Source organism: Belonocnema kinseyi, chromosome 4 (genome assembly GCF_010883055.1).
Source record: "Belonocnema kinseyi isolate 2016_QV_RU_SX_M_011 chromosome 4, B_treatae_v1, whole genome shotgun sequence".
NCBI classification, from domain to species: Eukaryota; Metazoa; Arthropoda; class Insecta; order Hymenoptera; family Cynipidae; genus Belonocnema; species Belonocnema kinseyi.
In genome coordinates, this window is record NC_046660.1 from 10,365,221 (window position 1) to 10,379,948 (window position 14,728).

General features: G+C 22.8%; 1 protein-coding gene across 2 annotated transcripts in view; it reads right to left on the minus strand.

The window, feature by feature from the left end:
- The window catches only part of LOC117170643 (vacuolar protein sorting-associated protein 13), a 171,335-nt gene that overhangs the window by 82,757 nt on the left and 73,850 nt on the right, over positions 1–14,728 (minus strand). For both annotated transcript variants that reach the window (XM_033357554.1, XM_033357553.1), the window contains exons 23-27: positions 12,852–13,224; positions 9,791–9,987; positions 6,607–6,744; positions 2,154–2,273; positions 1,891–2,070 (exon numbers count right to left, since the gene is read on the minus strand). In XM_033357554.1, the coding sequence (XP_033213445.1) occupies positions 1,891–2,070; positions 2,154–2,273; positions 6,607–6,744; positions 9,791–9,987; positions 12,852–13,224 (1,008 nt within the window). The remainder of the gene's footprint in view (positions 1–1,890; positions 2,071–2,153; positions 2,274–6,606; positions 6,745–9,790; positions 9,988–12,851; positions 13,225–14,728) is intronic.

Genomic DNA, 14,728 nt, shown 5'->3' on the forward strand with positions numbered 1-14,728 from the left:
AATCTTTATGAAATTATTAGGGGGTAATTTATTCCTTCGTGCAATCTTTTAAATTTATTCTAAATATTTGAGAAATCTTTCCGACATATTTGACATTTTTTTTAATATTTGGTAATATTTGTAAAAATGATTTAAATCGTTATAAAATCATTGAAGTCTTTGTGAAATCTCGTTAAGCTATCCAAAATTTTTGCGAAACATTTGAAATCCTTGTGAAATCTTTGAAATATTTCATGATATTTGTGATATTCTTCAAATCCTTGCGGAACATTTGAAATTCTTGGGAAATCATTGAAATCCTTGAAATGTTTTTGAAAGATTTGTGAAATTTTTGAAATCTTTATGAAATTATTAGATCATTTATTCTTTCGTGAAATCTTTTTAGACTATCCAAAATTTTTGCGAAATATTTGAAATCGTTCTGAAATCTTTGATAATATTTGTGATATTCTTCAAATCTTTGCGGAACATTTGAAATCATTGGGAAATCATGGAAATCTTTGAAATATTTTTGAAAGATTTGTGAAATCTTTATGAAATTATTAGGAGATCATTAATTCCTTTATGAAATTTTTTTAATTTATTCTAAATATTTGTGAAATCTTTGCGACATATATAAAATATTTTTCAAATATTTCTTAATATTTATAAAAATTATTAAAATTTTTGGAAAATCATTGAAATCTTTGTGAACTATTTTTAAAGTATCCAAAATTTTTGCGAAATATTTAAAATCCTTGTGAAATCTTTGAAATCTTTGATAATATTTGTGATATTCTTCAAATTTTTGCGGAACATTTGAAATCTTTGAGAAATCATAGAAATCTTTGAAATATTTGTGAAATCTTTATAAAATTATGATGAGATAATTGATTCCTTCGTGAAATCTTTTTAATTTATTCTATATATTTCTGAAATCTTTGCGACATATTTGAAATATTTAAAAAATATTTGGTAATATTTGTCAAAATGATTTAAATCTTTGGAAAATCATTGAAGTCTGTGTAGCTTTTAAATATATTCGAAACCTTTTGCGACATTTTTTCAATCTTTAGGGAATCATTCTAATATTTGTGGAATCTTTCAAAAATCTTTTTAATATTTTTGAAATGTTTGGTAATATTTGTGAAATTATTGAAATCTTTGGGAAATCATTGATGTCTTTGTAAAATTTTTTTAATTTGTCCAAAATCTTTGCGTAATATTTGAAACTTTGATATCTTTGGGTTATCATGTATATCTTTGTAAAAACTTTTAAATCGATCAAAAATGTTTGCGAAATCTTTGGTAATATTTGTTAAATTATTGAAAGCCTTGCGAAATTATTTAAATCTTTGTGCAATGTTTGAAATATATCGGAATTTTTTATCAAATAATAATAGTCTTTGTTAAATCTTTTAAATTTACCAGAAACATTTGCGAAATATTAGAAAGATTTGTGAAATCTTTGAGAAATATTTCTGAAATATTTCTGAAGTCTAAGAATATGCGAAATATTACAATCATTTTTCAAATATTCGGCAATATTTGTGAAATTATTGAAATCTTGGTAAGGTCTTTTAAATCTTTTCGAAACCTGTGCGAAATATTTGAAAACTTTCTGAAATCATTGAAACTTTGAAAAAACCATTTAAATCGTTGTCAAATCTTTATGAAATCTTTCAAAGTATTGGAAATATTTTTTGAAATTTTTGTAATCTTTGTAAAATCTTTGACAATATGAATTTTATACCTGTATTTATTATTTACTATTTATTGTTAATTTATTATTATACTATGTAAAAATTGTACCATTCAATATCATAAATCTATTCTCCTGTCCCCACCTAGAAAAAAGGCTCCGCCGCTTCCGTATTATTAAAAAAAAATAATTATTAGTAGCGATATTACCTTAAAATAACCGCTTTCCAAATGAAGTGTCATCGACAAGCCAGTCTCGTTTTTCAAGACATAGGGTGCGATTTTACTTTTGATCGATTTCCCACCTGGTGCTATTGCATTGGAAAAAGCCTTTCCAAGTTGGTTCAGTACATCCAAACATGTTTTTGTCACAGTCATTTCCAAGTTTTCCTTTATTTCGGAAATGATATCAAGTTATAAAATGAAATTTTTAAAAGTAAGCTCTAAAAGAAAATAATTTCCAAACGACTTACGGTTGATACGACATCAATAGTCATTTTTGAAGATTGATGCAACTCTTCAGGTTCACTGTCGGAACTTGGAGTAACTACATTTGCCCCTTTAAACTCTTGAGTTACATCATTAAACTGAATCTGATGAGACAACAAAAAAATAAAATAGGGTGATTTTTCACGAAAATAGGGTAATAATATGGAAATAATTAAGGTAGGCAAGAATTCACTAAAAAAAGCTTAACATTTCTAGTGAAAATATTTTGCATTTTCAACAATAATAGTTGAATTTTCAACCAAAAAATATTATTTTTCAACCAAATAATTAAAATTTCAACAAAAAATAATTTTTCAACCAAACAGTTGTATTTACAACCAAATCGTCGAACTTTTAAGCAAAAGGGACGAATTTTCTACAAAATAGTTCAATTTTTAACAAAATGATCGAATTTTAAAACAAAAGAGACTAAACTTCAACCAAAAACAGTTAAATTTTGTAGCAAAAATTACAAATTGTTTAAAATACAATTGAATTTCAAACATAAATAATGTTAATTTTTAACAAACAAAAAATGTCCATTATCGGCCAGGAAAAATGTCAATTTTCGGCCAGAAAAAAAAACATTTTTAAGAAACAAGTGGAATTTTCAGTATTACAATCAAATTTTCAACCTTTTGAAATTTTAACTCAATTTTAAACCAAATAATTAAACTTTCCACAAAAAAGTTGAATTTTGAACCAAGAAATATGATTTTTCAATCAAATAATGCAAATTTCAACAAAAAAATATTTTTCAACCAAACAGTTGCATTTTTAACCAAATGGTCGAATTTTGAAAGAAAAGGGACTAAACTTCAACAAAAAACAGTAAAATTTTGTAGCAAAAATTACAAATTGTTTAAAAGACAATTGAATTTTAATTAAAAAAGTGTCAATTTTGAAAAAAAAATTTCAATTTTCGGCCAGAAGAAAACACTTTTTAAGGAACAAGTAGAATATTCAGTATGATAATTAAATTTTCAACATTTTTTAAATTTTAACTGAATTTTTATACAAATAATTAAACTTTCAACAAATAAGCTGAATTTTCAATAAAAAAATATGATTTTTCAAATAAGTATTTAAAAATTCAACGAAAAATTATTTTTTAAACAGTTGCATTTTTAACCAAATGGTCGAATTTTGAAATAAAAGGGACTAAACTTCAACCCAAACCCGTTAAATTTTGTAGCCAAATTCCAAATTTTTTAAAAGACAATTGAATGTTGAACAAAAAAATGTCAATTTTCATCAACGAAAAAATGTCAATTTTCGGCTAGAAAAAAAATACATTTTAAGAAACAAGTGGAATTTTAAGTATTATAATTATATTTTCAACTTTTTTGAAATTTTCACTGAAAATAAATTAAATTTCAAGAAAAAATTATTTTTTAACCAAGCGTTTGCATTTACAAACAAATCGTCGAACTTTTAAGCAAAAGGAACGAATTTTCTACAAAATAGTTAAATTTTTAACAAAATGATCGAATTTTGAAACAAAAGAGACTAAACTTCAACCAAAAAAAGTTAAATTTTGTAGCCAAAATTACAAATTGTTTAAAATACAATTGAATTTTAAACCAAAAAAATATCGGTTTTCGACCAGAAAAAATGTCAATTTTCGGTCAGAAAAAAATACTTTTTAAGAAGCAAGTAGAATTTTCAGTATTATAATTAAATTTTCAACTTTTTAAAAATTTTAACTGAATTTTTGAACAAATAATTAAACTTACAACAAAACAGTTGAATTTTCAACCAAAAAATATGATTTTTCAACTAAATAGTGAAAATTTCCACAAAAAAATAATTTTTCAACCGAACAGTTGCATTTTTAACCAAATGGTCTAATTTTGAAACAAATAGGACTAAACTTCAACCAAAAACAGTAAAATTTTTTAGCAAAAATTACAAATTGTTTAAAATACAATTGAATTTTAAACAAAAAAAAATGTCAATTTTCAACCAAAAAAAAAGCCAATTTTCGGCCACAAAAAAAATATTTTTTAAGAAACAAGTGAAATTTTCAGTATTAAAATAAAATTTTCAACTTTTTTGAAATTTTAACTGAATTTTTAACCAAATAATTAAACTATCAACAAAATAGTTGAATATTCAAATTGCAAACATTAATTCTCCATAAAAAAAAAACTTTTGCACAATTAAGTATAATTTTCAATACAGTAGTTAAATTTTGAACCGAATAATTAAACTCCGAACAAAAAAGTTGAATTTTTTAACATACAAAGATTAATTTTCAACAAAAATAAAATTAATTATTAAATAAACAGTTGCATTTGCAACTAAATAGTTAAACTTTTAAGCAAGAGGGGCGAATAATCCACAAAATAGTTGAATTTTCAACGAAATGGTTGAATTTTCAAACGAAAAAGATTAAACTTCATCCAAAAACAGTTAAATTTGCCGGTCAAAATTAGGAATTGTTTAAAAGACAATTGAATTTTCAACCACAAAATTTCGATTTTCAACCAGAAAAAAAATTACTTTTTTAGAAATAAGTAGAAAATTCAACATAATAGTCAAATTATCAACGAAATAATTGAATTTTAAACAAGTAATTAAACGGTTAACAAAATAATTGAATTTTTAACAGACAAAGATTAATTTTCAATAAAAATAAAATTAATTCCTAACTAAAAAGTTAAATTTTGAACAAAATAGTATATTTTTAAGCAAATAATTAAACTTTAACAAAATAATTGCATTTTCAAGAAAAATACATTCATTTTTAATTAAAAAGTTGCAATTTTAAACAGAAAAGTTCAAATTTCTATAAAAAAGGTCAATTATTAAACTAAAAAGATGAAGTTCAAACTAAAGAGTTTAATTTTTAAACGAGACAGATTTTTCAACCAAGAAAGAAAATTTAAAAAAAAAAAGTTGTTGAATTCTGTGGCCTAAAAGGCAAAATTCTCTGTCAAATAATCTCATTTTTTTAATTTGAATGTGAATTGAAAAAAATAATTAATTTTCAATTAAATAGTTTAATTTTTTACAAAAAACTATCAATTTCCAGATAAAAAACGGATTTAAAAAAAAGAGTTAACTTTTAACCAAAGAGATGAATCTTCAACTAGTAAAATAAATATTTTAAAAAAGCAGCTCAATTTTCAACTAAGTAGTTTAATTTTCAACTAAAAAGATTAAATTCTACTAAAAAAGACACATTTTCAATAAAAAAGGAAGTAGTTAAACTGCAGTTAAAAATAAATTGAATTTTCAACTAAGAAGATTAGTTTTCTACTAAAAAAGACACATTTTCAATCAAAAAGGAAATAGATAAAATTGCAGGTAAAAAATAAATAAACGGATTTTTTTTAAATTGTTCAATTTTCCAACAATAAGTAAAACTTTCACCAAAACAGAGGAATTTTCAACGAAAGAGAATAAATTTCTACAAAGTAAGACGAATTTTCAACAAAATACATAAATTATTAATAAAATAGTATAATTTTTTACTAAAAAATATAAAAATTTCTATAGAAAAATTGAATAGTTAAATTTTCAGTAAAAAAAATTAATTTTCATTACAAAAAACAAATAATAATAATAATAATATTTGAGAAAATAGTTTCATCTTCAACGAATGAAATGAATTTTGAAACAATCTGTTCAGAATTCAACCAAGAAGTTAAATTTACAAGCAAATGAGTTTTCAACCAAAAATATATATTTTTAATCAGTGTATTTTTTTTCTCTAAAAATTTAAAACTTAGTTGAATTTTCAGCCAAAAAAGATCAATGGTCAATTAAAATTTTTATAAATAGTTGAATTCTCAACTAAAAACTCTCAATATTCAACAAAAAATGAAAAAGTAGATAAAAAAGTTTAATTTTTCAGACAAGAATTTTGTTTTTACCAACAAACTTTTAGCAAAATATTTCAATCCTCAAACAATAAAATTAATTTTAATTAAAAAAAAAAAGAATTTTTAATAGAACAGTTAAATATTCAACCAAAAAAAAAAAAATTTTTTTAACGAACTCTTAACCCTATAATTGAATTAAAAAAAAAGAATTTTTAATGTACAATTTAATAAATAATTAAATTTGCAACTAAAAGCAATCAGCATTTAACAAAAATGAAAAAGTTGATTTTTCTGTAAAAAGAATTAATTTTTAAACAAAAAACTTTTAACAAAATAGTTCAACCCTCAACCAATAAAGTAAATTTTTAATAAAAAAAAGATGTTCTTCTTGGGTTCTATTAAATCAGGGTTTATTTATTATGTTTTATTAGGTTTGTTTATTATGTATTAAATTGCATTATTATTGTAGAGAAAAAAAGAGCAAGAGGAGAAAAAAACTATTTTTTTTTGAAACAAGGTAAAAAGATAAATTCTTTAAAAAAGGGGAAAAGGGGAAACTAGGGAAAAGAGTGTAAAATCTCTTATTAAAAAATGATTGATGCCAAACCTTTGTTTTCAGTTCCCAAGGTGTTGATATTCGCTTTCCTTTTTGTATTCCCTCTATTGGTTCAATCAGTGGTTCCCATAAAGCAAGGCGACTGTTATAATAGGCCACCACTAATGACATTGTGGATTCTAAACTCATCTGCAAATAAACATTTCGTCATTAAACCGAAAACCAATTCTATTTAATTCATACAGATTTTCGAAAATTTCAATTATGTCAAATTAAAATTTCTAGAAAAAAGTTTCGATTGAACTAAATAAATGAATTTTTAAATTAAATAAATAAATTCTACACGAAAAAAATCCTAAAGGATCTTCATTTTAAATCACAAATAGACAAATTCATTTTTAAAAAAACAAAAAGTTAATATTTTCCAAAAAAGAGGATTTTTGTAACAATTGATAATTTAATCCAAAAAGATTTAAATTTTTAATCATAAAAAGTCAAATCCAACCAAAAAAAACTAATTTTCAAACCAAATGGATTTTAATTTTAAACCGTTGAGATTTTGATTAAAAAAAAAAAAAGATTATTATACTTTAAAGGGGAAAATAATATTGAATACAAAATAAAAATTTCGAATTATTATTTATATTTTTAGGTTTTTCGATTATCGTCAAAAAAGTATCTAGAAAATTTCTAAGAATTTTTGTTAAAAAATTTAAAAAATTTTAGATAAAATTGAGTCAGTTTAAAAGATATTCAGGACTTTTTGACACTCGGAAAAAATATATATTTGATAAATTTTCGGATATCATTCAAAATTTTTAAATATTTTTAATCTCTTCAAAACTTTTGAAATTTCAAAAAAACTTTTTAATTGACTCGAAATATTCTTAAAATTGTCTTAAAATCGTTAAAATTCGTTTTTGACCATTTTGAAAATCTTTTGTCAAGTTTCTAAATCTTCTTAAAGATTCTACTAAAATTAATTTTTTCAATATAAAAAATACATTTAAATATTCCCAGGCATTTCAAGTAATTTTTTTATTATCTTTAAACTTTTCAAAATATTTTTTAAAAACTTCAAAATTTAACTTCGATATATTCAAAAATTCACATTTTTAAAAAAGTTTTTTGAAATCTTTTTAAACCTTATTTGTTCTCTCTTAAATTCTATAACATAAAAAATCTTATTGCATTATGCCAGAAATCTTAAGACAATTTTCTTATTCCTTTGAAACCTTTCAAAATTCTTCAAAAAGTTCTACATTTTTTGTTCAAAATGTTTAAAAATCTACATTTTGCTTTAAATCCTTTTAAGTTTAAAATAATTTTTGTATCTATTCAAAACTTCTTAATATCTCCTCTCAACTTATTTGATTTTTTCCTAAAATTTAGTCATTTTTCAAAATTAGAAATTCTTTTGTAATTAATTTTTATTAATGAAAAATACATTTAAATTTTCTCTGAAATCTTAGGAAAAAATTGCATTAATATAAAATCTTCCAGACTTTTTTCTACATATTTTGAAATCTTGAAAACCTGAAAATTAATCTTTTAGAATAAAACCAGAAAACCATCAAATTTCTGTCGAAATAGATGAATTTTCAAACAAAAAACACAAATTTTTAACATAATTATTTCATTTTCAACCAAACAAGAGTTTTTAGCCAAAAAAAAAAAAAACAACTCAGACAAATTATACTTTTTATGGAAACCCCATTTTTTTCTTTGTTTATTTTCTTTACAGTTGTATAAATATAATTTTTCAAGTTTTCAGAGAAAATTCAACAAGGTTTATTAACATTTCAGATCTCTCAAAAAAGTATCTAGAAATTTTCGGTGATTTTTTTTTCTTTTACAGAATTTTACAAAATGAACAAAAAATTTAGTCTGTTTAAATATTCTCTAAAAATTAATTTTTCATTTTTGAGAAACCTTTTAAACTCTTTAAAAAACTTCAAAATTTTATTTCGAAATCTTCAGAAATCTAACATTTGTTTTAGGTTTTTTAAATTGTTTAAAAATAATTTTTTTTTATTAAAAAAAATTCTAAATATTTTGTAAAAAATTCTAAATATATTTTTTTAATTACTCGATTTTTCCTAATTTTAAAAAAAGTTCTGCAAAAAATAAAAAATATATATATAAATATTCCCTTAAAATAAATTTTGTAGAATAAAAAATCATTCGAAATTTCCCAGGAATCTTAAAAAAAATTTCATTCTCTTGAAAACTTTCAAAATTCATAAAAAGTTAAAAAAAATTTGCTCATGAATGTTAAAAAATCTACATTATGTTTTAAATGTTTTGAATTTTTTTGATCTTTTTAAACCTTCTACTAAAATGTTTCTTAAACTTATTCGAATTTTTTCAAAAATTTTGTAATCTTGCTAATTTGAGAAATTTTGCTTTTCAATTTTCTGCTTTCTGTTCCGAAATATTATAAAATCATTTGGAATGTTTTAAAGTATTTAAACCAATTTTCTTAATATTGTTTAAGTTAATTTTTTAGAATATTTTTCAACGTGAAATTATTTTAGAATCTTTTCAAAATTTCTAATACTTCGAAATATTTGTTGAAATATTTCAAATTGTTTTTATCTTTTTTTTTAAATTCTCTAAAAATTAAAAAAAAACTGCTAAAATCAAAACCTTAAATAATAATTAAGATATTCTACATTTTTGTCCATCATTTAATTTTTCTCATCTCTTTTTAATTATTTTGAATTAATTTTCTCTTTATGAAATAAATCTTTAATATTCAAATTCTATTTTTATATATAAAAAAAATTAAATTTGAATTGGAAATTCTTGAAATTATTTTTTTTCTAAAATATTTGGTTTTTATTATTTAATATTTGATTCATAATATAATAAATCCGAGAATAATCGCGTTTACTATCATTTTTACTTGTCAACAATAAATTTCGATTGAAGATATAAAAATATATTTTGAAACAGAAATATAGAATTTAAAAAAACTGAATATTGTAAATATTTAATAATAATAAAAATGCCAAAAGATTTAAAAGATTCAACCAAAATTAAAAAATATTTCAAGAGATTTTACAATGAATCCACAAAAATCCCTACAATTTTAGTCATAAACGAACGACTTTTAGGGGAATTTAAATTAAATTAGAGAAAATTCAGGGAAAATTCTCCAAAAAGGGGCTGGTTACGGTTCAAAAATAAAAAAGGGAAATAGGGAATATATATTTTAAGTGAATTCACTAACTGTTTTGGTACTCCAATCATTGATACTGCTCTGAAAACCCAAGTGGAATAAAAGCATGGGCAGAGTTTTGTTTCCAACTCCCGCTTCCAAAGTTAGTAAAATTACAGGCGCAGAAATTATGGCCACTTCCGGTTTATAAACGGTTATGCATTCCTCATCATTCAGAATCATATCTTCAATGGCTTCCACTCCAACTTCTACAAATAAATACTTTTTTCAGGGCCATACAGTTTTTCAAATTTTGGACCACACAAATTAATTATTGCCCAGAAACAAAAAATTTTAATAAAATGAATACGGGTATATTGCATTTATTTAGAAGCGTTCTCAATATGTAATATTTTACCCTAAAGATTAATTTTCCACTAAAATGATGAATATTCACCTAAAAACTTGAATATTCAACCAAAAAATTAATTTTTAAACAAGAAGATTAATTTTTTTAAATTAAGATTATTTCTACCGAAAAGACAATTTTTCAACAAAATACATAAATTTTCCATACAATATTTTAATTTTAATTTTCAACCAAATAGTTGAATTTTGAAGAAAAAAGCTCAGTTATCAACGAAAATTGAAAATTTTTTTCAACAAAATACATGAATTTTTAAATGAAAAATACAACTTTTCAATAAAATAGTGGCATTTTTAACTGAAAAATAATAATTTTCAACCGAAAATAGAATAGTTAAAATTTAAGTTCAAAAAATTAATTTTCTACGACAAAAATTTTGAACCAAAGTGATGCATTTCCAAATAATATTATGAATTTTCAACGGGAAAAGTTAAATTTTAAAACAAAAAGATGAATTTTTAACTAAAGTGATGAATATTTAACTGGAAGATAAATTACCCAACGAAAACAAAAAATTTGCAACAAAATACATAAATTTTTAACGAAATAGTTGAATTTATAATCGAAGAAAACAAATTTTTGACTAAACATTTGAACTTTCAACTAAAAAAAATAATAGTTTTCAACCGAAAATATAATAGTAATATTTTTAGTCAAACCAATTAATTTTAAACCTTCTTCCAACCATCTACAACTGAAACAGTTAAATTTTCAAACCAAAAAATTCATTTTTATTAAATATGATAAATTGTCAACCAAAACTTAAATAACTAAATTTTAAGTTAAAAAATGTAATGTTTAACAAATCAGACGAATTTTCATCCAGAAAGATGAATTTTTAATTGAAATAAATTTTTAACAAGAATAATTTAATTTTTGATCAAAAATATTAATTTTCAACCAAGAAGGTTAATTTCTTCAAAAATTACACATTTTTAACTGATAAAGAAAATTTCGTAACCAAATATTGAATAATTAAATTCACAGTAAAAAAATTAATGTTCAACCAAAGAGATGAATTTTTAACTAAAATTATGGAATATTCAAGTTGAATAATAGATAGATTTTCAGTAAAAAAAATTTTTACCAGAAAACATCAAAAGAAAAAACCAGTTTTTAAACAAACACCTCATTTTTCAACTAAAAAAATTAATTTTTAATTAAAATGATGAACTTTCAAAAAAATAATAATAATCATTTTCAACATATATTAATTTTGAACCAAACTGATGAATTTTCAAATAAAATTTTGAATCTTCAACAGTTAAGTTACAAACAAAAATCAGCCAAACCGTTGAATGTTCAAGCAAAAAGATGAATTTAAAGTTTAAAAAAAATTAATTTCCAACAAAAAAGCGAATGTTTAACTAACAAATGAAAAAACATGGTTATTTATATTCATATTTAAAAAATTTTAAACACTCTCTCGAAAAAATTCCCCGATCTAAAAAAAATTCCCTGACAGTTCCAGGATTTTTTAGGTATGTAAAAATGTCCTGAAAATTAATTTTGAACCAAAATGATAAATTTTCAAATAAAATTTTGAATCTTCAACTGGAACAGTTAAATTTTATGCTAAAAAGATAAATTTTCAACCACAAAAATTAATTTTCTACAAAAAAGACGAATTTTCCACAAAGTACATAAATTTTCAAATAAATAGATGAATTTTTGCAACAAAAAAATAAATTATTTTCAATAAAGAGGTTACATGATCAATCAGAGATGAATTTTGAATTAAATTGATAAATCTTCACAAAAAATTAATTTTTAACAAACGCGTTTAACTTAACCAAGTAGTTGAATTTTTAACTAAAAAAAATTGAATCTTGGAAATACTATTTCTACAATAATTTAAAATTTAAGAAAACTAACTTTCAAATTGTGGGGTATTCTAACTTGGAACAGACTTTTTTTTCTTTTCTTCTAAATCCAAATTATAATTATTCAAAAAAAAAAAAATTCCCGTTCCATATAAAAAATTTCTTGTTCCAAGTTAAATTATATTTCTTTACAGAAAATCCCTGTCTTAAAATAAAAGCGATATTCATTTTCTAAAATTCCCTGTTTAAAGTCAGGATAAATGAGGACTAAGCAAATAAAACTTGATAAATCTATTTTTTCAAAAAAATGAGAAAATAATATGTTTGGATATATTGAAAAATCTTCTCATATTAAAAATCTATATTTAAAAAGCTCTCTGTTTAATAAATAAAAAGCAAGCTTTCATTCTGGAGTTTTTGGGGTAAAATTGTTAAATTTTCCAGGTTAATTCAAGCGCATTAAATGATAGTTTCACATGAAAAAATAAGTTTATTAATATTAAGCATCTTAAATTATATTCTTAATTTCGTATTAGAATAAATCCTCTTTGGATGCACGAGCACAACTACTAACTAATTTTAACAAAAATAAGTACTCTTGAACAATAATAAATTATAATTTAATTAGATTAAACTGATATAATCTGAAAAATAATTAAATAAATAATAAAGTCTTTTTTAAATTGATAAAGATTACTAAAATAATTCAAATAATAAATAATAATACTTTAGATAAACATTGAAGCTAATTTCTATTGCTTTTAAATTATCAGATTAGAGAGCTCTGAAAGCAACATTTTAGGGCCGGCTTTCCATATTAAAAAGACACTGAAAAGAAAAAAATAATGCTGAGTCTGAAATTCGCTTGATAAATTAGGCATACCTGTTTTCAAGAACCAGTAATCTTTTTCATCAAAAGGAGTTATTAGCCAAAGACCCTCGTGACTAGGTCCGGGTTTTTCAACTTCACTGTCCTCCTCGTCCTTCTTAGTCACCGTTTGAACAACTTTATTCAAAATTTCAATGACTCCCGGCGAAACTGAGACGTGAATATCCGTGAAACAAACGTCCAAGTGCAAGCCTTCAGCTTCAGGTGTCGAACCTGCCACGCTTATACTACATGGCTTCAAAACTTCATACATCGAATCCGCTCTCTTCTGCGGATTATAAATTCCGGTCGTGATCGACAAATCTTTTATCGATCCTGATATCACTTGATGTTCTCCCATCATTCGCACTTTCAGCAGTATTTCATTCTGCCAAAAAAAAATCATTTTTCACGGTCAATGATATTTTAAAAATCCAACACTAAATCTACAAATTGTTCTATTCGAAGTCATGAAAACTGGACTGCAAATGAAAACATTTAAAGTGAGACGCTTGAATTTTAAACTTTTAAAATTAAAGTTGAACAGTTTTTTCATTCAACTGCGAGATTAAAGTTTCAAACTTTTATAAATTGTAGAGTTCAAAGATTCAGAGTCTGTTCCAAAAATATAATAAATCCACGGTATCATTTTCAATGTTATAAATTGAAGAATCAATTAATGAATTAAGAAATGTTCAAAATTATAACATTTTAAGCAAATTTTAAATTCCAATTCCAGCTCAGAAGTGGTTAAAAATGGAAAAATCCCTGTTCAAATACAGAATTTTAATTCTTTAAGAAAAAATTCTTCATTTCCAGTAAGAAATCAAATTCTTTTCAAACAATCCCTGTTCAAATCAAGAAATTTAATTCTTTTCGAAAATTCTCAATTTCAACTAAGAATTATAATTCTGTTTAAAAAATTCCATTTTCCATTCAGAACTGTTATTCTCCTGGATAAATTTCAGTTCTAACTCAAAATTGGTTAAACATTGAAAATTCCTTTTTCAAATCCGGAATTTGAAAAATTTTCCAAAATTTTCCGTTTCAACTAAAAATTCGAATTTTTCTTTGAAATTCCCTGTTCCAACTAATAATTTAAATTTTTTATCGAAAATATCCTGTTTCTACTTGGAATTAGAAATCATTCTAATAAAAAAATCCCTTTTCCAGCTCTAAATTTATTTAAATTTTTCAATTCCACGTTCCAGGACAAATTATAGTTGTTTTGGATAAATTTTGGAAAAAATTGCCTGTTCCAATTCAGAATTTTGTTCCTTTTCAAAAATTTCCCGTACCAGCTCGGAATTTGTTAAAATTTGTAAATCCAGAATTTTAATTCTTTAAGAAAATTCTTCATTTCCGCTCAAAAATATAATAAATTTCAAAAAATTCCTACTTCAATAAAGAATTTAAATTTTGTTTTTAAATATCCCGTTTCAAATTAGAATTAGAATTCAATCTTTGAAAAATACCTCTTTTCTATCTCGGAATTTATTTAAATTTTAAAATTCCCTGTTTCAGGACAAATTATAGTTGTTTTGGATAAATTTTGGAAAAAATTCCCTGTTCCAGTTATAAATTTTAATTTTTTTCTCAAAAATATCCCGTTTCAACTTAGAATTAAAATTCATTCTTTTAAAAAAATCTCTTTTCCAGCTCGGAATTTCTTTTAATTCTAAAATTCCTTATTTCAAGACAAATTATAGTTGTTTTGGATAAATTTCATTTTTTCCTCGAAAATATCCCCTTTCAAATTAGAATTAAAATTAATTCTTTTAAAAAAATCTCTTTTCCAGCTCGGAATTTATTTAAATTGAAAAATTCCCTGTTTCAAGACAAATAATTGTCGTTTTGAATAAATTTTGGAAAAAATGGCCTGTTCCAATTCA